Source organism: Oncorhynchus keta, chromosome 13 (assembly GCF_023373465.1).
Source record: "Oncorhynchus keta strain PuntledgeMale-10-30-2019 chromosome 13, Oket_V2, whole genome shotgun sequence".
NCBI lineage: Eukaryota > Metazoa > Chordata > Actinopteri > Salmoniformes > Salmonidae > Oncorhynchus > Oncorhynchus keta.
Window position 1 is genome coordinate 2,682,991 of NC_068433.1, and position 25,226 is coordinate 2,708,216.

The following is a 25,226-nucleotide window of genomic DNA, read 5'->3' on the forward strand; positions in this document are numbered from 1 at the left end:
CCGGTTAGGACTACATTAGCTTGTTGTTTCGTCTCATTATGTTTTCTTGCTGGTGCGAAGTTTGTTTCCAAAAGGTTAATTTAGTTGTCTTGTTCATTCATGCGCACTGTGTGTGTCTGACGTAAACTAATCTACGTTTTTAACAACCGATTGTAACGGTTTGTTGTGGTGAGCATTGAAAGCATTTTAGCGATGTTTTTCTGGATCTCCTTCAGCTGTTCATTACTCTGGTTCGCTTCTCCAAGTTGCTCCTTTTCCTCCATGGCTTGTTGGATTCATGTCGCCGCGCCGCTTTACCAGCTGATTGGTTCGCTGTTTGTACATAACTGACCGCTCACTCTCTCCCAGTTGCTTGGGAATATGTCGATTTATCGATCAAAGAAGTTGTAAACACCATTCTGACAGGCTGACACCATGACATTTTATAATGGTTTTGTTGTAAACACCATTCAGACAGGCTGACACCATGATATTCTATAATGGTTTTGTTGTAAACACCATTCTGACAGGCTGACACCATGATATTCTATAATGGTTTTGTTGTAAACACCATTCTGACAGGCTGACACCATGATATTCTATAATGGTTTTGTTGTAAACACCATTCTGACAGGCTGACACCATGATATTCTATAATGGTTTTGTTGTAAACACCATTCTGACAGGCTGACACCATGATATTCTATAATGGTTTTGTTGTAAACACCATTCTGACAGGCTGACACCATGATATTTTATAATGGTTTTATTACCAAGACAACAGAAGAAGGTCGTTGAATGAATCAGCTGACAAGTCAATGGCATCCTACTGCTGAATAGAAGGATGGTCTGCTATGGCGTGAGTAGGCTGTGTATTGTCTTCAGTAACATGCCTGTAATAATGATTAGCTGTAGTTCAGTCTATTGCAGTGTATATATATATATATATATGGTATTGAATTGTTGTATGTATTAATATATATTAAATAAATTAATAAAACGGATAATGACAAAATACAGTCAATAAAATAGCATTGTTATCCAAAAATGATTAATTACAAAATATTAAAACAATAGTAATTATAGTAACGAAACATAATTATATCACATTATTATGTCAAACTTGACATTAGTGTTTTATAAACATCATTTATAAAGTTATTTATAATGAATCTATTGTTATGGCAAATACAACACCAACATGGCTTCCTCTGTGTCCAAACTCTCCTTGACTGGTTAAACCCTTCTTTCTGAATTGTGTCCACTCCCCCTTTAAAAACATTGGTTTGGAGTCAGCCAGCGTGTCTCAGCCAGTCAGGGTGAAGGGGAGGAGTCACGAGACAGGAAGGAACACACTCTGGACCAGTAACACTCCTCCTACGTGCAAAAAGTAATGTTACTCGTGATGTCACCAGTAAAGTCACCACTCATTTCACCGGGGACTTCGCCACTGATGTCAATGAGGGCGTGGCCAGTGATGTCACCAACGACGTCACGAGTGACGTCAGCACTGATGTCACTGGGTGCGTCGCCATCTGAGATGTCACGAATGAAGTCACCCCTCGCAGTGATGTCGGCGGTGGGGGTGTCGCCAGCGATGTCACCAGGGTGGGAAACCCCTGCACCGGTCTCCGATTGTTTCTCCTCGCTGTCCTCGTCCCAATCAGAAGAAATGAACCCGGAGGGGGCGGAGTAAGAGTATGGCTTTGGGGTGTGGCCTAGTCCCTGGTAGTGACCCGACAGAGGGGAGGCGGGGACGGAGACGGTTTCCGCGACGATGATGTCTTGCTCTGACCCTCCCTGGGACGCAGCCGACAGGAGACCTAATAATAATGTATTACAAGATAATCTCAAAATGCATAAAATGTTTTAAACGTTCAAATCAAATGAAATAATAATAATGTATTTAAAAAAAAAGCACTTTTCATTACGAGATGAAAACCTCAAAGTGCATAAAATATTACTAAATAAATAAACTGACTAATAATGTAAATATAACAGATCAGAAATACCAAATCTATAACCAGTGTGTTTACTATGTTCAGAACGGCCAGACAGACCTGTGTGTTCAGGACGGCCAGACAGACCTGTGTGTTCAGGACGGCCAGACAGACCTGTGTGTTCAGGACGGCCAGACAGACCTGTGTGATCAGGACGGCCAGACAGACCTGTGTGATCAGGACCGCCAGACAGACCTGTGTGTCCAGGATGGCCAGACAGACTTGTGTGCTTAGTATGTTCAGAACGGCCAGACAGACTTGTGTGTTTAGTATGTTCAGAACGGCCAGACAGACCTGTGTGTTCAGGACCACCAGACAGACCTGTGTGTTCAGGACCACCAGACAGACCTGTGTGTTCAGGACCGCCAGACAGACCTGTGCGTTCAGGACCGCCAGACAGACCTGTGTGTTCAGGACCGCCAGACAGACCTGTGTGTTCAGGACCGCCAGACAAACCTGTGTGTTCAGGACCGCCAGACAGACCTGTGTGTTCAGGACCGCCAGACAGACCTGTGTGTTCAGGACGGCCAGACAGACCTGTGTGTTCAGGACGGCCAGACAGACCTGTGTGTTCAGGACGGCCAGACAGACCTGTGTGTTCAGGACGGCCAGACAGACCTGTGTGTTCAGGACGGCCAGACAGACCTGTGTGTTCAGGACGGCCAGACAGACCTGTGTGTTCAGTGTGTTGAGGACGGCTGGTGTAGCCAAAGTACATCTTATTGGGTCTGCCCAGGACCGTCCGACCTGAGGGGGGAGGGGCGGTGTTACTACGCAGGGACAGGACCAGGTTAGTGGTAGCTACACACACACACACACACACACACACACACACACACACACACACACACACACACACAGAGTACACATGCACACACACAGAATACAAAGAGAGTACACACAGGTCAACCCAGACAGGTGCTGTTGAAGTACAGATCAACCTTGACAGCAACATTCATTTGACATTGGAGTAACGTTGAGCTAACATTTAGTTAGCATATCCATTGTTGTTGGGTAACGTTGAGCTAATGTTTAGTTAGCATATCCATTGCCATTGTGTAACATTGAGCTAATGTTTAGTTAGCATCTATCCATTGGGTAATATTGCACTAACGTTTAGTTAGCATCTATCCATTGCTGTTGGGTAACATTGAGCTAATGTTTAGTTAGCATCTATCCATTGCTGTTGGGTAACATTGAGCTAATGTTTAGTTAGCGTCTATCCATTGGGTAACATTGAGCTAATGTTTAGTTAGCGTCTATCCATTGTTGTTGGGTAACATTGAGCTAATGTTTAGTTAGCATCTATCCATTGCTGTTGGGAAACATTGAGCTAATGTTTAGTTAGCATCTATCCATTGTTGTTGGGTAACATTGAGCTAATGTTTAGTTAGCGTCTCTCCATTGTTGTTCGGTAACATTGAGCTAATGTTTAGTTAGCGTCTCTCCATTGCTGTTGGGTAACATTGAGCTAATGTTTAGTTAGCATCTATCCATTGCTGTTGGGAAACATTGAGCTAATGTTTAGTTAGCGTCTATCCATTGCTGTTGGGTAACATTGAGCTAATGTTTAGTTAGCATCTATCCATTGTTGTTGGGTAACATTGAGCTAATGTTTAGTTAGCATCTATCCATTGCTGTTGGGTAACATTTAGCTAATGTTTAGTTAGCATCTATCCATTGCTGTTGGGTAACATTGAGCTAATGTTTAGTTAGCATCTATCCATTGTTGTTGGGTAACATTGAGCTAATGTTTAGTTAGCATCTATCCATTGCTGTTGGGTAACATTGAGCTAATGTTTAGTTAGCATCTATCCATTTCTGTTGGGAAACATTGAGCTAATGTTTAGTTAGCGTCTATCCATTGTTGTTGGGTAACATTGAGCTAATGTTTAGTTAGCATCTATCCATTGTTGTTGGGTAACATTGAGCTAATGTTTTGTTAGCATCTATCCATTGCTGTTGGGTAACATTGAGCTAATGTTTAGTTAGCGTCTCTCCATTGCTGTTGGGTAACATTGAGCTAATATTGAACATAGTTTAGCATCCTGTGACCCCGCCCTACTCACCTACGTGTTGGACCTGCTCTGAGATGTCTGCTCTGATGTCAGACACGTCCCACATGGCCATGAAGGAGTCAAAACAGCTTCCCTCCTCTGCCTCCAGTATGTAAGGTTTATAGGTAAAGCTGTAGTGGTGGGCTATAGCTGCTAGAAACATCTCTACACAGATGATAAAGTCCTTGAGTAGGGAGGGAGAGGGAGAGAGAGAGGTGGGTTTATAGCTGTAGTGGTGGGCTATAGCTGCTAGAAACATCTCTACACAGATGATAAAGTCCTTGAGTAGGGAGGGAGAGGGAGAGAGAGAGGTGGGTTTATAGCTGTAGTGGTGGGCTATAGCTGCTAGAAACATCTCTACACAGATGATAAAGTCCTTGAGTAGGGAGGGAGAGGGAGAGAGAGAGGTGGGTTTATAGCTGTAGTGGTGGGCTATAGCTGCTAGAAACATCTCTACACAGATGATAAAGTCCTTGAGTAGGGAGGGAGAGGGAGAGAGAGAGGTGGGTTTATAGCTGTAGTGGTGGGCTATAGCTGCTAGAAACATCTCTACACAGATGATAAAGTCCTTGAGTAGGGAGGGAGAGGGAGAGAGAGAGGTGGGTTTATAGCTGTAGTGGTGGGCTATAGCTGCTAGAAACATCTCTACACAGATGTATTGTTGGGGTGTGGGAGGGTTAGGTGTGTGTGTACCTGTAGTCCGGTGGCTACAGCCTCAACACTGTCCCAGTCCCAGGTGTGTTTATCAGAGATCACTCCGACTTTCACCAGTATAGCTATCAACACTGCCTGCCTGGAGGGATGGGAGAGAAAGAGAGAGTGAGGGAGGGAAAGAGACAGATAATGGAGAGATGGAAAGAGGGAGGGGGTGGGGAAGAGAGAGCGAGGGAGAGAAAGAGAGAGTGAGAGAAAGAGACAGAGAGTGGAGAGATGGAAAGAGGGAAGGGGTGGGGAAGAGTGAGCGAGGGAGAGAAAGAGAGAGTGAGAGAAAGAGACAAAGAGAGTGGAGAGATGGAAAGAGGGAGGGGGTGGGGAAGAGAGAGCGAGGGAGAAAGTGAGAGAAAGAGACAAAGAGAGTGGAGAGATGGAAAGAGGGAGGGGGTGGGGAAGAGAGAGCGAGGGAGAAAGTGAGAGAAAGAGACAAAGAGAGTGGAGAGATGGAAAGAGGGAGGGGGTGGGGAAGAGAGAGCGAGGGAGAAAGTGAGAGAAAGAGACAAAGAGAGTGGAGAGATGGAAAGAGGGAGGGGGTGGGGAAGAGAGAGCGAGGGAGAGAAAGAGAGAGTGAGAGAAAGAGAAAGAGAGTGGAGAGATGGAAAGAGGGAGGGGGTGGGGAAGAGAGAGTGAGGGAGAGGGGTGGGAAAGAGAGAGTGAGGGAGAGGGGTGGGAAAGAGAGAGTGAGGGGAATTGTTGACTTCCTCCTTTTGTTTGTGGTAACTAGGCACTCACACAACGCTAAGCAACAGTCAGAAAAAAACGTGTTCTACTAGACATTCTTGATTCACTAAAAATCTCTTACCAGAACGAGACGAAGACGACCATTTTAACACAGAGGAACTTCCCAACGGGTCTAATCTGACTCAGTTCATCCTTCAAGGCTTTATACAGCAGCACCAGACAATACATGGCAAACTGGAGACAGAGAGAGAGAAAGACAGTAAGCATAGCCTTGCTATTGATAAAGGCAGACCTGGCTCTCAAGAGAAGACAGGCTATGTGCTCACTGCCCACAAAATGAGGTGGAAACTGAGCTGCACTTCCTAACCTCCTGCCCAATGTATGACCATATTAGAGAGACATATTTCCCTCAGATTATACAGATCCACAAAAAAATTGAAAACGAATCCAATTTTGATAAACTCCCATATCTACTGGGTGAAATACCACAGTGATTTTACAACACCGTATATAGACATACACTACCGGTCAAAGATTTATTTTAAACCTACTCATTCAAGGGCTTTTCTTGTATGGAATCATGTAGTGACCAAAAAAGTGTTAAACCAATCTAAACATATTTTATATTTGAGATTCTTCAAAGTAGTCACCCTTTACCTTGATGACAACTTTACACACTCTTGGCATTCTGTCAACCAGCTTCATGAGGTTTGCACATTCTTGGCATTCTCTCAACCAGCTTCATGAGGTTTGCACATTCTTGGCGTTCTCTCAACCAGCTTCATGAGGTTTACACATTCTTGGCATTCTCTAAACCAGCTTCATGAGGTTTACACATTCTTGGCGTTCTGTCAACCAGCTTCATGAGGTTGTCACACTCTTGGCATTCGCTCAACCAGCTTCATGAGGTTTGCACATTCTTGGCATTCTCTCAACCAGCTTCATGAGGTTTGCACATTCTTGGCATTCTCTCAACCAGCTTCATGAGGATGACACACTCTTGGCATTCTCTCAACCAGCTTCATGAGGTTTGCACATTCTTGGCATTCTCTAAACCAGCTTCATGAGGTTTACACATTCTTGGCATTCTCTCAACCAGCTTCATGAGGTTTGCACACTCTTGGCATTCTCTCAACCAGCTTCATGAGGTTTGCACATTCTTGGCATTCTCTAAACCAGCTTCATGAGGATGACACATTCTTGGAGGTTGTCACACTTCTTCTCAACCAGCTTCATGAGGTTTGCACATTCTTGGCATTCTCTCAACCAGCTTCATGAGGTTTGCACATTCTTGGCATTCTCTCAACCAGCTTCATGAGGATGACACACTCTTGGCATTCTCTCAACCAGCTTCATGAGGTTTGCACATTCTTGGCATTCTCTAAACCAGCTTCATGAGGTTTACACATTCTTGGCATTCTCTCAACCAGCTTCATGAGGTTTGCACACTCTTGGCATTCTCTCAACCAGCTTCATGAGGTTTGCACATTCTTGGCATTCTCTCAACCAGCTTCATGAGGTTTGCACACTCTTGGCATTCTCTCAACCAGCTTCATGAGGTTTGCACATTCTTGGCATTCTCTCAACCAGCTTCATGAGGTTTGCACACTCTGCATTTAAATTAACAGGTGTGCCTTCTTAAAAGTTAATTTGTGGAATTTCTTTCCTTCTAAATGCGTTTGAGCGAATCAGTTGTGTTGTGACAAGGTAGGTGTGGTATACAGGAGATAGTCCTATTTGGTAAAATACCAAGTCCATATTATGGCAAGATCAGCTCAAATAAGCAAAGAGAAACGACAGTCCATCATTACTTTAAGATATGAAGATCAGTCAATACGGAAAATTTCAAGAACTTTTAAAAGTTTCTTCATGTGCAGTTGCAAAAACCATCAAGCGCTATGATGAAACTGGCTCTCATGAGGACCGCCACAGGAAAGGAAGACCCAGAGTTACCTCTGCTGCAGAGGATAAGTTCATTACAGTTACCAGCCTCAGAAAATGCAGCCAAATAAATGCTTCACAGAGTTCAAGTAACAGACACATCTCAACATCAACTGTTCAGAGGAGACTGTGAATCAGGCCTTCATGGTTGAATTACTGCAAACAAACCACTACTGAAGGACACCAATAAGAAGAGACTTGCTTGGGCCAAGAAACACGAGCAATGGACATTAGACCAGTGGAAATCTGTCCTTTTGGTGAGATTTTTGGTTCAAACCGCCGTTGTGGGTGAACGGATGATCTGCGTATGTGTAGTTCTCACCGTGAAGCATGGAGGAAGAGGTGTGATGGTGTGTGGTTCTCACCGTGAAGCATGGAGGAAGAGGTGTGATGGTGCTTTGCTGGTGACGCTGTCAGAGATTTATTTAGAATTCAAGGCACACTTAACCAGCATGACTACTACAGCGATACGCCGTCACATGTGTAAGCACGGAGGAGGTGTGATGGTGTGATGGTGTGGGGGTGCTTTTCTGGTGACACTGTCTGTAATTGATTTAGAATTGGCTATTTGAAGAATCTCAAATATATTTGGATTTGTTTAACACTTTTTTGGTTACTACATGATTCCATATGTGTTATTTCATAGTTTTGATGTCTTCACTATTATTCTACAATGTAGAAAATAGTAAAAAATACAGAAAAACCCTTGAATGAGTCGGTTTTCTAAAACTTTTGACCGGTAGTGTAATATGACATTTGAAATGTCTTTATTCTTTTGGAACGTTTGTGAGTGTAATGTTTACTATAAACGTTTTATTGTTAATTTCACTATATATATTAATCTATTTCACTTGCTTTGACAATGTAAACATGTGTTTACAATGCCAATAAAGCCCCTTGAATTGAGAAAGAGGATAATACAAGTAAACTGAGCACTGTGTGTAATTCGGAGTAAATTGTGGTAGAGGCCAAAATGCCCTCTGAGGACAGTGCAGTTGGAGGCTACATTCCAAAGCTGTTAAATGCATGAGGCGTAGTGCACATTTCAGGGTAGAGAATCAGATACTGACTAGTGTAAAGTCCAGGTGTGTCAGTTCTCACCAGGTGAGAGATATTGTTGACTAGGACCAGGTTAGGACCAGGTGTGTGAGTTCTCACCAGATGAGAGATATCGTTGACTAGGACCAGGTTAGGACCAGGTGTGTGAGTTCTCACCAGTTGAGAGATATCGTTGACTAGGACCAGGTGTGTGAGTTCTCACCAGTTGAGAGATATCGTTGACTTGGACCAGGTTAATACCAGGTGTGTGAGTTCTCACCAGTTGAGAGATATTGTTGACTAGGACCAGGTTAAGACCAGGTGTGTGAGTTCTCACCAGTCGAGATATATTGTTGACTAGGACCAGGTTAGTGTGAGTTCTCACCAGTCGAGATATATTGTTGACCAGGACCAGGTGTGAGTTCTCACCAGGTATTGTTGACTAGACCAGGTTAGGACCAGGTGTGTGAGTTCTCACCAGTCGAGATATATTGTTGACGAGATAGTTCTCACCAGTCGAGAGATATTGACTAGGACCAGGTTAGGACCAGGTGTGTGAGTTCTCACCAGGTGAGAGATATTGTTGACTAGGACCAGGTTAGGACCAGGTGTGTGAGTTCTCACCAGTCGAGATATATTGTTGACGAGGACCAGGTGTGTGAGTTCTCACCAGTCGAGAGATATTGTTGACTTGGACCAGGTTAGGACCAGGTGTGTGAGTTCTCACCAGTTGAGAGATATTGTTGACTAGGACCAGGTTAGGACCAGGTGTGTGAGTTCTCACCAGGTGAGAGATATTGTTGACTAGGACCAGGTTAGGACCAGGTGTGTGAGTTCTCACCAGTTGAGAGATATTGTTGACTAGGACCAGGTTAGGACCAGGTGTGTGAGTTCTCACCAGGTGAGAGATATTGTTGACTAGGACCAGGTTAGGACCAGGTGTGTGAGTTCTCACCAGTTGAGAGATATTGTTGACTAGGACCAGGTGTGTGAGTTCTCACCAGTTGAGAGATATTGTTGACTAGGACCAGGTTAGGACCAGGTGTGTGAGTTCTCACCAGTTGAGAGATATTGTTGACTAGGACCAGGTGTGTGAGTTCTCACCAGTTGAGAGATATTGTTGACTAGGACCAGGTAGGACCAGGTGTGTGAGTTCTCACCAGTTGAGAGATATTGTTGACTAGGACCAGGTTAGGACCAGGTGTGTGAGTTCTCACCAGGTGAGAGATATTGTTGACTAGGACCAGGTGTGTGAGTTCTCACCAGGTGAGAGATATTGTTGACTAGGACCAGGTTAGGACCAGGTGTGTGAGTTCTCACCAGGTGAGAGATATTGTTGACTAGGACCAGGTTAGGACCAGGTGTGTGAGTTCTCACCAGGTGAGAGATATTGTTGACTAGGACCAGGTTAGGACCAGGTGTGTGAGTTCTCACCAGGTGAGAGATATTGTTGACTAGGACCAGGTAGGTGAGTTCCAGGTGAGGATTAGACCAGGTGTGTGAGTTCTCACCAGGTGAGAGATATTGTTGACTAGGACCAGGTGTGTGAGTTCTCACCAGGTGAGAGATATTGTTGACTAGGACCAGGTTAGGACCAGGTGTGTGAGTTCTCACCAGGTGAGAGATATTGTTGACTAGGACCAGGTAGGTGAGTTCTCACCAGGTGAGAGATATTGTGATTAGGACCAGGTGTGTGAGTTCTCACCAGGTGAGAGATATTGACTAGGACCAGGTGTGTGAGTTCTCACCAGGTGAGAGATATTGTTGACTAGGACCAGGTAGGTGAGTTCTCACCAGGTGAGAGATATTGTTGACTAGGACCAGGTGTGTGAGTTCTCACCAGGTGAGAGATATTGTTGACTAGGACCAGGTAGGTGAGTTCTCACCAGGTGAGAGATATTGTTGACTAGGACCAGGTTAGGACCAGGTGTGTGAGTTCTCACCAGGTGAGAGATATTGTTGACTAGGACCAGGTTAGGACCAGGTGTGAGTTCTCACCAGGTGAGAGATATTGTTGACTAGGACCAGGTGTGTGAGTTCTCGCCAGTTGAGAGATATTGTTGACTAGGACCAGGTTAGGACCAGGTGTGTGAGTTCTCACCAGGTGAGAGATATTGTTGACTAGGACCAGGTGTGTGAGTTCTCACCAGTTGAGAGATATTGTTGACTAGGACCAGGTTAGGACCAGGTGTGTGAGTTCTCACCAGGTGAGAGATATTGTTGACGAGGACCAGGTTAGGACCAGGTGTGTGAGTTCTCACCAGTTGAGAGATATTGTTGACTAGGACCAGGTGTGTGAGTTCTCACCAGTTGAGAGATATTGTTGACTAGGACCAGGTGTGTGAGTTCTCACCAGGTGACTAGACCAGGTTAGGACCAGGTGTGTGAGTTCTCACCAGTTGAGAGATATTGTTGACTAGGACCAGGTGTGTGAGTTCTCACCAGTTGAGAGATATTGTTGACTAGGACCAGGTGTGTGAGTTCTCACCAGTTGAGAGATATTGTTGACTAGGACCAGGTTAGGACCAGGTGTGTGAGTTCTCACCAGTTGAGAGATATTGTTGACTAGGACCAGGTGTGTGAGTTCTCACCAGGTTAGGACCAGGTGTGAGTTCTCACCAGGTGAGAGATATTGTTGACTAGGACCAGGTGTGTGAGTTCTCACCAGGTGAGAGATATTGTTGACTAGGACCAGGTTAGGACCAGGTGTGTGAGTTCTCACCAGGTGAGAGATATTGTTGACTAGGACCAGGTGTGTGAGTTCTCACCAGGTGAGAGATATTGTTGACTGACATGGTAGGACCAGGTGTGGTGAGTTCTCACCAGTTGAGAGATATTGTTGACTAGGACCAGGTTAGGACCAGGTGTGCGAGTTCTCACCAGTTGAGAGATATTGTTGACTAGGACCAGGTAGGTGAGTTCTCACCAGTTGAGAGATATTGTTGACTAGGACCAGGCTAGGACCAGGTGTGTGAGTTCTCACCAGGTGAGAGATATTGTTGACTAGGACCAGGTAGGTGAGTTCTCACCAGGTGAGAGATATTGTTGATTAGGACCAGGTGTGTGAGTTCTCACCAGGTGAGAGATATTGTTGACTAGGACCAGGTGTGTGAGTTCTCACCAGGTGAGAGATATTGTTGACTAGGACCAGGTAGGTGAGTTCTCACCAGGTGAGAGATATTGTTGACTAGGACCAGGTGTGTGAGTTCTCACCAGGTGAGAGATATTGTTGACTAGGACCAGGTGGTGAGTTCTCACCAGGTGAGAGATATTGTTGACTAGGACCAGGTAGGTGAGTTCTCACCAGGTGAGAGATATTGTTGACTAGGACCAGGTTAGGACCAGGTGTGTGAGTTCTCACCAGTTGAGAGATATTGTTGACTAGGACCAGGTTAGGACCAGGTGTGTGAGTTCTCACCAGTTGAGAGATATTGTTGACTAGGACCAGGTGTGTGAGTTCTCACCAGTTGAGAGATATTGTTGACTAGGACCAGGTTAGGACCAGGTGTGTGAGTTCTCACCAGTTGAGAGATATTGTTGACTAGGACCAGGTTAGGACCAGGTGTGTGAGTTCTCACCAGGTGAGAGATATTGTTGACTAGGACCAGGTTAGGACCAGGTGTGTGAGTTCTCACCAGGTGAGAGATATTGTTGACTAGACCAGGTTAGGTCCAGGTGTGTGAGTTCTCACCAGGTGAGAGATATTGTTGACTAGGACCAGGTTGTGAGTTCTCACCAGGTGAGAGATATTGTTGACTAGGACCAGGTGTGTGAGTTCTCACCAGTTGAGAGATATTGTTGACTAGGACCAGGTTAGGACCAGGTGTGAGTTCTCACCAGGTGAGAGATATCGTTGACTAGGACCAGGTGTGTGAGTTCTCACCAGTTGAGAGATATTGTTGACTAGGACCAGGTTAATACCAGGTGTGTGAGTTCTCACCAGTTGAGAGATATTGTTGACTAGGACCAGGTGTGTGAGTTCTCACCAGTTGAGAGATATTGTTGACTAGGACCAGGTGTGTGAGTTCTCACCAGTTGAGAGATATTGTTGACTAGGACCAGGTGTGTGAGTTCTCACCAGTTGAGAGATATTGTTGACTAGGACCAGGTGTGTGAGTTCTCACCAGTTGAGAGATATTGTTGACTAGGACCAGGTTAGGACCAGGTGTGTGAGTTCTCACCAGTTGAGAGATATTGTTGACTAGGACCAGGTGTGTGAGTTCTCACCAGTTGAGAGATATTGTTGACTAGGACCAGGTGTGTGAGTTCTCACCAGGTGAGAGATATTGTTGACTAGGACCAGGTGTGTGAGTTCTCACCAGTTGAGAGATATTGTTGACTAGGACCAGGTAGGTCCAGGCATTCCTGTTGCTGAAGTTTCCCTCGTCATACACACCACACAACTGACAGACACTACAGAGAGAGAGGGGGGAGAAGGGGAGGGGGAGGGGAGAAGGAGAGAGGGGGGAGGGGGAGAAGGGGGGGAGAGAGGGGGGAGAAGGGGAGAAGGGGGGAGAAAGAGAGGGGGGAAGGGGGAGAAAAGAAAGAGAGGGGGAAAGGAGAAGGAGAGAGGGGGAGAAGGAGAGTATTTATGAGAGAGGGGGAGAAGGGGGAGAAAGACTACTTGGGAAGGGGGGAGAGGGGGGGGGGAGGGGGAGGGGATCACTGGGGGAGAAAGAGAGGGGGAGAAGGAGAAGGAGAGAGGGGGGGAGAAGGAGAGAGGGGGAGAACCCCAGAAAGAGCGGGGGAAGGGGGGAGAAAGAGAGGGGGAGAAGGGGAGAGGGGGGGAGAGGGGATCAGAATAATATTATAACCTGATCAACCTTTCCTATTCTGTATTTATGTATTTTGTAATGTATAATATACTACTTGGTTAGTGCTGTACTTACAGTGCTATCACTGTAGTTACGGGCCTGACGACGGTGTACTGTAGAACCCCCAGCTTACAGCGGAATAACAACACCCTGACCGGGGAGAGACAACCAATCACAACCATCAACCAGACAACCAATCACAACCATCAGTCAATCAATCACAAACAACCATCAGTCACATGCATCAGGCAATCAATCACAGCCATCAGCCAATCAATCACAGCCATCAGCCAATCAATCACAGCCATCAGCCAATCAATCACAACCAACCAACCATCAATCAGTCACATTCATCAATCAAGACATTGTATTCATGTTCATCCATCTCTCCCTGCTCTCCTCCCTACCTACCTCCCTTTCTCTCTCTCCAACTCCCCTCTATCCCTCCCGCTCTACCTCCCTCTCCTCTCCCTCTCCACCCTCCCTCCCTCTCTCTCTCTCTCCTCTCTCCCCCACCCTCTCCCTCCCTCCCTCCCTCGCCCCTCCTCCCCTCCCTCCGTCCCTCCCCCTCCCTCCTCCCCCTCTCCGCCCTCCCCACCCCTCCCTCTCTCCTCCCTCTCCCTCCCCCTCCCCTCCCTCCCTCTCTCCCTCCCTCCCCTCCCTCTTCCTCCCTCCCCACCCTCTCTCTCCTCCCTCCTCCTCCCTCCCCTCCCTCCCTCCCTCTCCTCCCTCCCTCCTCCCCCCCTCCCTCCTCCCTCCTCTCCTCCCTCCTCCTCCCCTCCCCACCCTCTCTCTCTCCTCCCCCCTCTCCTCCCTCCCTCCCCTATCTCCTCCCTCTCTCCTCCCTCCCCTCCCTCTCTCCTCCCCTCCCCTCCTCCCAACCCTCTCTCTCCTCCCTCACTTACTCTCCCATTGCCCATGGTGGACAGCAGCATAGTGGTGGCAGGTGTTTCTGTTGTTCCTGAACCTCTAGCATCAACACCAAACTGGGATACTGGTTAGAGAGGTAGTTTAACAGGAAGATGAGGAAGTTGTAAATGACGTAGGCCTCGTAACACTCTCTACACGTGTCTACGTAGATGGCTATTCTGGGGTAGCGCAGCGCGATCCACTATAGAAGAAGAAGTCCAATGTACACGGATGTCCAAGGGGAGGGGAGGAGGGGGAGAGAAGGGGAGAGAGGGGGGGAGAGGAGGGGAGAGAAGGGGGGGAGAGAGGAGGGGAGAGAGAGGGGGGGGGAGAGGAGGGGAGAGAAGGGGGGAGGAGGAGGGGAGGGAGGAGAGAGGAGGAGAGGAGGAGGAGGGGGAGAGAAGGGGGGAGGAGGGAGGAGGGGGAGAGAAGGGGGAGAGGAGGAGGGGAGGGAGGAGAGAGGGGAAGAGAAGGGGAGGAGGGGGAGAGAGGGGGAGAGGAGGGGAGAGGGGGAGAGGGGGAGGAGGGGGGAGAGGAGGGAAGAGAAGGGGGAGAGGAGGGGGAGGGAGGGGAGGGGAGGAGGGAAGAGGGAGGGGAGGAGGAGGGGAGAGAGAGGGAGGGGAGGAGGGGGAGGAGGGGGGAGAAGAGGGGAGAGAAGGGGGAGAGGGGAGAGGAGGGGAGAGAAGGGGGGAGGGGGTAGAGAGGAGGGGGCAGAGGAGGGGAGAGAAGGGGGAGGGGGTAGAGGGGAGAGAGGGGGTAGAGGAGGGGGAGAGAAGGGGGAGAGGGGAGGAAGGGGGAGGGGGAGAGAGGGAGAAAAAGGCAGTTTAATTGATAGATGAGGAACGACCATATGAAAATGTGTCCATTATTTTCAACCAGCACATATTGATTGATGGAGTGACCAATGTAAAGAAATGGTCTGTGTGTGTGTGTCTGTCTGTCTGTGTGTGTGTGTCTGTGTGTTGACTCTGCCATTTGAGCAGCCCAGCCTTGTGACAACACCACACCGTCCTCAATTAATCCTGTTACCATAGAGATACGGAGAATGTTCAGCCATTCCTTATAAACCAATGGAATGTCTGACTCTGTGTTCTAGTGTTCCATAGTTCTCTGTGTTCTAGTCTAGTGTTCCATAGTTCTCTGTGTTCTAGTCTAGTGTTCCATAGTTCTCTGTGTTCTAGTCTAGTGTTCCATAGTTCTCTGTGTTCTAGTCTAGTGTTCCATAGTTCTCTGTGTTCTAGTCTAGTGTTCCATAGTTCTCTGTGTTCTAGTCTAGTGTTCCATAGTTCTCTGTGTTCTAGTCTAGTGTTCCATAGTTCTCTGTGTTCTAGTGTTCCATAGTTCTCTGTGTTCTAGTCTAGTGTTCCATAGTTCTCTGTGTTCTAGTCTAGTGTTCCATAGTTCTCTGTGTTCTAGTCTAGTGTTCCATAGTTCTCTTCTGCAGCGATAGGTCTTCAACCAGATTGATATGTTATAACAGTATTACTATAATCAAATGTAAGTGTCCCCTTACACTGTCCACACTGTAGATGGGTACCATCCACAGGATCCTGTAAACACACAACAGAGAAGATCAGTGGTATCTGGTCTCCTACCATTTACAAATACTTTTTACCTTAAGGGATTTGATTCCAGGTGTGTTCCTACCTGATAATGGGTTTCTGTAGCTCAGGCTGTGTGTAGTGTACCAGGTGTGTACCAGGTGTGTTCCTACCTGATAATGGGTTTCTGTAGCTCAGGCTGTGTGTAGTGTACCAGGTGTGTACCAGGTGTGTTCCTACCTGATAATGGGTTTCTGTAGCTCAGGCTGTGTGTAGTGTACCAGGTGTGTACCAGGTGTGTTCCTACCTGATAATGGGTTTCTGTAGCTCAGGCTGTGTGTAGTGTACCAGATGTGTACCAGGTGTGTTCCTACCTGATAATGGGTTTCTGTAGCTCAGGCTGTGTGTAGTGTACCAGGTGTGTACCTACCTGATAATGGGTTTCTGTAGCTCAGGCTGTGTGTAGTGTACCAGGTGTGTACCAGGTGTGTACCTACCTGATAATGGGTTTCTGTAGCTCAGGCTGTGTGTAGTGTACCAGATGCGTACCAGGTGTGTTCCTACCTGATAATGGGTTTCTGTAGCTCAGGCTATGTGTAGTGTACCAGATGTGTACCAGGTGTGTTCCTACCTGATAATGGGTTTCTGTAGCTCAGGCTGTGTGTAGTGTACCAGGTGTTGCAGGATGCCCCATAGAGAGATGGGGATGGTCATGAACACAAACACTCCAGCTATGAACCAGGCTTTACTGTGGGTCCCCACCTGAAACAGAGAACCAGGCTTTACTGTGGCTCCCCACCTGAAACAGAGAACCAGGCTTTACTGTGGGTCCCCACCTGAAACAGAGAACCAGGCTTTACTGTGGGTCCCCACCTGAAACACAGAACCAGGCTTTACTGTGGGTTCCCACCTGAAACAGAGAACCAGGCTTTACTGTGGGTCCCCACCTGAAACAGAGAACCAGGCTTTACTGTGGGTCCCCACCTGAAACAGAGAACCAGGCTTTACTGTGGGTCCCCACCTGAAACAGAGAACCAGGCTTTACTGTGGGTCCCCACCTGAAACAGAGAACCAGGCTTTACTGTGGGTCCCCACCTGAAACAGAGAACCAGGCTTTACTGTGGGTCCCCACCTGAAACAGAGAACCAGGCTTTACTGTGGGTCCCCACCTGAAACAGAGAACCAGGCTTTACTGTGGGTCCCCACCTGAAACAGAGAACCAGGCTTTACTGTGGGTCCCCACCTGAAACACAGAACCAGGCTTTACTGTGGGTTCCCACCTGAAACAGAGAACCAGGCTTTACTGTGGGTCCCCACCTGAAACAGAGAACCAGGCTTTACTGTGGCTCCCCACCTGAAACAGAGAACCAGGCTTTACTGTGGCTCCCCACCTGAAACAGAGAACCAGGCTTTACTGTGGCTCCCCACCTGAAACAGAGAACCAGGCTTTACTGTGGGTCCCCACCTGAAACAGAGAACCAGGCTTTACTGTGGGTCCCCACCTGAAACAGAGAACCAGGCTTTACTGTGGGTCCCCACCTGAAACAGAGAACCAGGCTTTACTGTGGGTCCCCACCTGAAACAGAGAACCAGGCTTTACTGTGGGTCCAAACCTGAAACAGAGAACCAGGCTTTACTGTGGGTTCCCACCTGAAACAGAGAACCAGGCTTTACTGTGGGTCCCCACCTGAAACAGAGAACCAGGCTTTACTGTGGGTTCCCACCTGAAACAGAGAACCAGGCTTTACTGTGGGTCCCCACCTGAAACAGAGAACCAGGCTTTACTGTGGGTCCCCACCTGAAACACAGAACCAGGCTTTACTGTGGGTCCCCACCTGAAACAGAGAACCAGGCTTTACTGTGGGTCCCCACCTGAAACACAGAGCCAGGCTTTACTGTGGGTCCCCACCTGAAACAGAGAACCAGGCTTTACTGTGGGTCCCCACCTGAAACAGAGAACCAGGCTTTACTGTGGGTCCCCACCTGAAACAGAGAACCAGGCTTTACTGTGGGTCCCCACCTGAAACACAGAACCAGGCTTTACTGTGGGTTCCCACCTGAAACAGAGAACCAGGCTTTACTGTGGGTCCCCACCTGAAACACAGAGCCAGGCTTTACTGTGGGTTCCCACCTGAAACAGAGAACCAGGCTTTACTGTGGGTCCCCACCTGAAACAGAGAACCAGGCTTTACTGTGGGTCCCCACCTGAAACAGAGAACCAGGCTTTACTGTGGGTCCCCACCTGAAACACAGAGCCAGGCTTTACTGTGGGTCCCCACCTGAAACAGAGAACCAGGCTTTACTGTGGGTCCCCACCTGAAACACAGAGCCAGGCTTTACTGTGGGTTCCCACCTGAAACAGAGAACCAGGCTTTACTGTGGGTCCCCACCTGAAACAGAGAACCAGGCTTTACTGTGGGTCCCCACCTGAAACAGAGAACCAGGCTTTACTGTGGGTCCCCACCTGAAACACAGAGCCAGGCTTTACTGTGGGTCCCCACCTGAAACAGAGAACCAGGCTTTACTGTGGGTCCCCACCTGAAACACAGAGTCAGGCTTTACTGTGGGTTTCACCTGAAACAGAGAACCAGGCTTTACTGTGGGTCCCCACCTGAAACAGAGAACCAGGCTTTACTGTGGGTCCCCACCTGAAACAGAGAACCAGGCTTTACTGTGGGTCCCCACCTGAAACAGAGAACCAGGCTTTACTGTGGGTCCCCACCTGAAACAGAGAACCAGGCTTTACTGTGGGTCCCCACCTGAAACACAGAACCAGGCTTTACTGTGGGTTCCCACCTGAAACACAGACTTGAGTTTAACTACATAACCAGGCTTTTACTTGGAGATACCATTTATTAATGAACACAACAGCGCAACAATAGCAGTTTTGCTCCATCTGTACAGTCAAACATGATCAGGCTATACAATAACACCAAAGCCGAGGAGAATAACACAACAGCGTTGACAGGTGTCAGTTGCACCATATAGACTTTAATAACAGATGTGAGAGCAATAGTTACTAATTATATGAAAGGCAGATGTTCGACTTGTTCTGTCTCACCTCAGACTTCTGTAGTTCCCAGACACACAGCGGCAGAACCACGAGTAGCAGAGCAACGTAGAGGCAGACCACGAGAGGTCGGATCCACCGTCTCCAGTTCCCACACGTACACGGCATGATTACGTTCGGTTCGGTTCGGTTCGTTCCGTTTAGTTCGCTTCTGTAGGGTTATATTATGAGATGGGTGGGTGTTGGCTATCTACTGTAGCTGTTTCCTAAACACAACACCGTGACACTAATCTACAGGGTATATCTACTGTAGCTGTTTCCTAAACACAACACTGTGCCACTAACCTACAGTAACCTACAGGCTACTATCACTGCATGTCAATAGTAGTTGTTGACAAAATAACAGAAATGATGACGCCAATAGCCTAAACTCCCGTGGCTACAGTGATAAACCTCTAGGGCCTGACAAGCATCCTTCCGTTATTGCTGTAACATTGTCTTCGCCCAAAATCATGAATAACCTCAGCTTTTCTGAATAGACATTATCTGTCCCTGCGTTGTAGCCAAGCAACGTTGCGTTTCATCCATTTAAATTCACAAGAGCTTCTAATATGTTCTTCTAGATTCACCCACCTCTGAAGATAGAAGAAAAGCAGAGAATAAACCGATTACCGCGTCCCGAGACGATTTGGTCGCGACATGGAACGGAAATGGACATCGGTGTCAAATAATAGCGCGTGTGGTTCCATGTTGACGCCCACGTTGCAACAACCCGTTATAGCGATCCTAATAGCTCTGGTCCAGGGCGTTAACTGCCTGTTACGCCTCACGTCCACCGGACGCATCAAACTCTTTGCGATCCGGCGGAAGTCATTCATTTTCAAATTAATTGTACGGAAAATGCGGGCTAGACATCCAGCAAAACAACACGCACATGCGTCTGATGGACATCAGGCATTACTCTAGTTTAGTGGTGGAGAAATGCGCAGTAACGTCGTGGACCAGAGCTACCATCCTTACGGCATCATTAGGTCAGGTGGTCAGTTACCTCCTATGTGAGCAGGGAGCGGACGTGAAAAACAAAACAACACTAGCGGATCATTTTATAAATCAATCCCTCACACTACTGTGTTTCCACCCCCACCCCAGTTAATAGAACCGACCTGCTGGACATTGGCATCGTTTATTATGGGTACGGGAAATAAAATGCTCTAGTGTTTATCCATGGCCGCTAGATGTCACTACGGAGCTACCCTCTCTCTGTACCCCTCTTTCGTCACACTCTCTCTCTCTCTCATCTCTCCCTCACTGTTCTGTTAGTCCATAATCAGGTTGTGACGCCATCACGTCTAACGTCCTTCCCGTCTCCTAGGTAACCCTGGTTGTGACCTGATCGGTGACTGGGGAAACGTGTGCTCCGCCTCTGTGTACTTCCCAGACACAAACCACCACAGTAAGGTACATCAATGCCCTGGACACTAAATCAAGTGCACCTTGTATTTCAAAGGAAAAATACAATTATTTGTACCGAAGTCAGTACTGCATCAAGAGTTGGAGAGAAGAAACATTACAACATGTGTTCTGTACAACACACCCACACACCCACACACCCACACACCCATACACCCACACACCCACACACCCACACACCCACACACCCACACACCCACACACCCACACACCCACACACCCACACACCCACACACCCACACACCCACACACCCACACACCACACACCCCGCACCCCACACACCCACACACCCACACACACACCCACACACCCACACACACCTCATAGTTTATAAGACTTGACCTGTATTATATTACCTGAAAATGAGACTTGACCTGAAAAGTGAAACTTGACCTGAAAAGTGAGACTTGATCTGAAAATCATATTGAATAAATTAGTCTGCCTTGCTCTTCATATTGAATAAATTAGTCTGCCTTGCTCTTCCTGTTGAATAAATTAGTCTGCCTTGCTCTTCATATTGAATAAATTAGTCTGCCTTGCTCTTCCTGTTGAATAAATTAGTCTGCCTTGCTATTCCTGTTGAATAAATTAGCCTGCCTTGCTCTTCATATTGAATAAATTAGTATGCCTTGCTATTCATGTTGAATAAATTTTCTCATGGTGTGGACATTTGGTGTGGTGTGGTATTTATGGTGTGGTGTGGTGTGTATGGTGTGAATTTGTTGTTGTGTGTATGGTGAATGGAATTAGTCTGCCTTGTGTTCATATGGTGTTAGTGTGTATGGTGTTCATATTGAATATGGTGTGGTGTGTATGGTGTTGGAAATTTTGTGTGGTGTGTATGGTGTGGAATTTGGTGTGGTTGCTATTCCTGTTGAATTTAGTGTGGTGTGGTCTGTATGGTGTGAACATTTGGTGTGCCTGTGTATGGTGTTGAATTTGGTGTGGTGTGTATGGTGTGGACATTTTTAGTGGTGTGTATGGTGTGGTATGTATGGTTGTCTGGTGTGCTGTTTATGGTAAATGGTGCCTTGTATGGTGAATAAATTAGTGTGCTCTGTATGGTGTGAATAAATTGGTGTGGTGTGTATGGTGTGAATTTGGTGTGCCTGTCTTCATGGTGTGGTGTGGTGTGCCTGTGGTGTGTATGGTGTGGACATTTGGTGTGGTGTGTATGTTGTGGACATTCGGTGTGGTGTGTATGGTGTGGTGTGTATGGTGTTGACATTTTGTGTGGTGTGTATGGTGTGGACATTTGGTGTGGTGTTCATGGTGTGTATGGTGTGGACATCCGGTGTGGTGTGTATGGTGTGGACATTTGGTGTGGTGTGTATGGTGTGGACATTCGGTGTGGTGTGTATGATGTGGACATTTGGTGTGGTGTGTATGGTGTGGTGTGGGTGTGTATGGTGTTGGTTGGTGTGGTGTGTATGGTGTGTATTGTGTGGTGTGTTTGGTGTGTATGGTGTTTGTATGGTGTGTATGGTGTGGTTTTATGGTGTGGTGGTATATGGTGTGTATGGTGTGGTGTTTATGGTGTGGTGTGTGTGTGGTGTGGTGTGTTTGGTGTGGTGTGTATGGTGTGGTGTGTGTGGGTGTGTATGGTGTGGTGTGTATGGTGTGTATGGTGTGTATGGTGTGTGGTGTGGTTGTATTGTATGGTGTGTATGATGTGGTGTGGTGTGGTGTTATGGTGTGTATGGTGTGGTGTGTATGGTGTGTATGGTGTGTGTATGGTGTGGTGTGTATGGAGTGTATGGTGTGGTGTGTTTGGTATGGTGTGTATGGTGTGGTGTGTATGGTGTGTATGGTGTGGTGTGTATGGTGGTGTGGTGTGTTTGGTATGGTGTGTATGGTGTGATGTGTATGGTGTGTATGGTGTGGTGTGTTTGGTATGGTGTGTTGGTGTGTGTGGTGTGTATGGTGTTTATGGTGTGGTTGGTGTGGTGTGTATGGTGTGGTGTGTTTGGTATGGTTTGTGGTGTGTATGGTGTGGTGTGTATGGTGTGGTGTGTGTGATGTGTATGGTGTGGTGTGTGTGGTGTGTATGGTGTGTATGTGTGTATGGTGTGGTGTGTGGTGTGTATGGTGTGGTGTGTACGGTGTGTATGGTGTGGTGTGTTTGGTATGGTGTGTATAGTGTGTATGGTGTGTATGGTGTGGTGTGTTGGTGTGTATGGTATGGTGTGTATGGTATGGTGTGTATGGTGTGTATAGTGTGTATGGTGTGTATGGTGTGTATGGTGTGGTGTGTATGGTGTGTATGGTGTGGTGTATATGGTGTGGTGTGTATGGTGTGGTGTGTGTGGTGTGTATGGTGTGGTGTGTATGGTATGGTGTGTATGGTGTGGTGTGTATGGTGTGGTGTTTATGGTAGTGTGTGTGGTGTGTATGGTGTGGACATTTGGTGTGGTGTGTTTGGTGTGGTGTGTATGGTGTGTTTGGTGTGGTGTGTATGGTGTTTATGGTGTGGTGTGTATGGTGTGTTTGGTGTGGTGTGTATGGTGTTTATGGTGTGGTGTGTATGGTGTTTATGGTGTGGTGTGTTTGGTGTTTATGGTGTGTATGGTGTGGTGTGTATGGTGTTTATGGTGTTTATGGTGTGTATGGTGTGTATGGTTTGTTTGGTGTGTATGGTGTGTTTGGTGTGGTGTGTATGGTGTGTATGGTGTGTATGGTGTGTATGGTGTGTATGGTGTGTATGGTGTTTATGGTGTGTATGGTGTGTATGGTGTGTATGGTGTGTATGGTATGGTGTGTATGGTGTTTATGGTGTGGTGTGTTTATGGTGTGGTGTGTATGGTGTTTATGGTGTGGTGTGTATGGTGTTTATGGTGTTTATGGTGTGTATGGTGTGGTGTGTATGGTGTGGTGTGTTTGGTATGGTGTGTATGGTGTGTGTGGTGTGGTGTGTATGGTGTGGTGTGTATGGTGTGTATGGTGTGGTGTGTATGGTGTGTATGGTGTGTATGGTGTTTATGGTGTGTATGGTGTGTATGGTGTTTATGGTGTGTATGGTGTTTATGGTGTGTATGGTGTGGTATGGTATGGTGTGGTGTGTATGGTGTTTATGGTGTGGTGTGTATGGTGTTTATGGTGTGTATGGTGTGTATGGTTTGTTTGGTGTGTATGGTGTGTTTGGTGTGGTGTGTATGGTGGTGTGTATGGTGTGTATGGTGTTTATGGTGTGTATGGTGTGTATGGTGTTTATGGTGTTTATGGTGTGTATGGTGTGTATGGTGTGTATGGTATGGTGTGTATGGTGTTTATGGTGTGGTGTGTTTATGGTGTGGTGTGTATGGTGTTTATGGTGTGGTGTGGTATGGTGTGTTGGTGTGGTGTGTGGTGGTATGGTGTGTATGGTGTGGTGTGTTTGGTATGGTGTGTATGGTGTGTGTGGTGTGGTGTGTATGGTGTGGTGTGTATGGTGTGTATGGTGTGGTGTGTATGGTGTGTATGGTGTGTATGGTGTGTGTGGTGTGGTGTGGTGTGTATGGTGTGTATGGTGTGGTGTGTATGGTGTGTATGGTGTGTATGGTGTGGTGTGTATGGTGTGTATGGTGTGTATGGTGTGTGTGGTGTGGTGTGTATGGTGTGGTGTGTATGGTGTGTATGGTGTGGTGTGTATGGTGTGGTGTGTATGGTGTGTATGGTGTGTATGGTGTGTATGGTGTGTATGGTGTGGTGTGTATGGTGTGTATGGTGTGTATGGTGTGTATGGTGTGTATGGTGTATGGTGTGTATGGTGTGTATGGTGTGTATGGTGTGGTGTGTATGGTGTGGTGTTTATGGTAGTGTGTGTGGTGTGTATGGTGTGGACATTTGGTGTGGTGTGTTTGGTGTGGTGTGTATGGTGTGTTTGGTGTGGTGTGTATGGTGTGTATGGTGTGGTGTGTATGGTGTGTTTGGTGTGGTGTGTATGGTGTTTATGGTGTGGTGTGTTTGGTGTTTATGGTGTGTATGGTGTGGTGTGTATGGTGTTTATGGTGTGTATGGTGTGTATGGTTTGTTTGGTGTGTATGGTGTGTATGGTGTTTATGGTGTGTATGGTGTGGTGTGTATGGTATGGTGTGTATGGTGTTTATGGTGTGGTGTGTATGGTGTTTATGGTGTGTATGGTGTGTATGGTGTTTATGGTGTGTATGGTGTGGGTGTGTATGGTGTGGTGTGTATGGTGTTTATGGTGTGGTGTGTATGGTGTTTATGGTGTTTATGGTGTGTATGGTGTTTATGGTGTATATGGTGTGGTGTGTTTGGTATGGTGTGTATGGTGTGTGTGGTGTGGTGTGTATGGTGTGGTGTGTATGGTGTGTATGGTGTGGTGTGTATGGTGTGTATGGTGTGTATGGTGTGTGTGGTGTGGTGTGTATGGTGTGGTGTGTATGGTGTGGTGTGTATGGTGTTTATGGTATGGTGTGTATGGTGTTTATGGTGTGGTGTGTATGGTGTTTATGGTGTTTATGGTGTGTATGGTGTTTATGGTGTGTATGGTGTGGTGTGTATGGTGTGGTGTTTATGGTGTGGTGTGTATGGTGTGTATGGTGTGTATGGTGTTTATGGTGTGTATGGTGTGGTGTGTTTGGTATGGTGTGTATGGTGTGTGTGGTGTGTGTGTATGGTGTGTATGGTGTGGTGTGTATGGTGTGTATGGTGTGGTGTGTATGGTGTGTATGGTGTGTATGGTGTGGTGTGTATGGTGTGTATGGTGTGTATGGTGTGTATGGTGTGTGTGGTGTGGTGTGGATGGTGTGTATGGTGTGGATGGTGTGTATGGTGTGTGTGGTGTGGTGTGTATGGTGTGGTGTGTATGGTGTGGTGTGTATGGTGTGTATGGTGTGGTGTGTATGGTGTGTTTGGTGTGGATAATCATCATTTACTGACCGTTTCTAACACTTATTTTGTCTTCTGTTTCTTACCTAACCATGGTTGAAGGACATAGATCTGGGGATGTCTTTATTTAGGCTTGAAAACACATCCAAAATGGTAATCTATTCACTATAAAGTGCACTATATACATTTGGGATGCGGAGGGGAAAACTCTGTCTGTAACCATGGACCAGTGGGCCTGTAT

General features: G+C 47.0%; 2 protein-coding genes across 5 annotated transcripts in view; one reads left to right on the forward strand and one right to left on the reverse strand.

Annotated features, from left to right (window-relative positions):
* Positions 1–25,226, forward strand: part of LOC118392612 (SH3 domain-containing protein 19-like) — a 153,954-nt gene that overhangs the window by 60,666 nt on the left and 68,062 nt on the right. The window lies entirely within an intron of this gene.
* LOC118377926 (transmembrane protein 184C-like) lies at positions 627–19,822 on the reverse strand. 3 transcript variants are annotated; one of them, XM_052459024.1, is made up of 13 exons: positions 19,318–19,822; positions 18,736–18,895; positions 16,306–16,436; positions 15,647–15,683; positions 14,130–14,335; positions 13,300–13,374; positions 12,730–12,823; positions 5,553–5,665; positions 4,730–4,829; positions 4,049–4,220; positions 2,490–2,726; positions 2,094–2,120; positions 627–1,802 (listed from the first exon to the last, which is right to left on the reverse strand). In XM_052459024.1, exons 2-13 carry the CDS (start codon positions 18,850–18,852, stop codon positions 1,357–1,359), a joined length of 1,755 nt encoding a protein of 584 aa, XP_052314984.1. In that variant the 5' UTR covers positions 18,853–18,895; positions 19,318–19,822; the 3' UTR covers positions 627–1,356. The 3 variants fall into 3 exon arrangements, with proteins under 3 accessions (XP_052314984.1, XP_052314985.1, XP_052314986.1); XM_052459025.1 differs by lacking the exon at positions 2,094–2,120 and having other exon boundaries at positions 2,652–2,780; positions 19,318–19,820; XM_052459026.1 differs by lacking the exon at positions 2,094–2,120 and having other exon boundaries at positions 2,652–2,726; positions 19,318–19,815.

What these genes read in the sequence shown, in the direction of transcription:
- LOC118377926 (XM_052459024.1), bottom strand. Translation starts at nt 18,852, where the DNA reads ATGCCGTGTACGTGTGGGAACTGGAGACGGTGGATCCGACCTCTCGTG. An exon ending in CCATCTACAGTGTGGACAGT is followed by an intron (nt 14,336 to 15,646) that starts GTAAGGGGACAC and finishes CTTCTTCTATAG; the next exon opens with TGGATCGCGCTGCGCTACCC. An exon ending in GTCGTCTTCGTCTCGTTCTG is followed by an intron (nt 4,830 to 5,552) that starts GTAAGAGATTTT and finishes CCATCCCTCCAG; the next exon opens with GCAGGCAGTGTTGATAGCTA.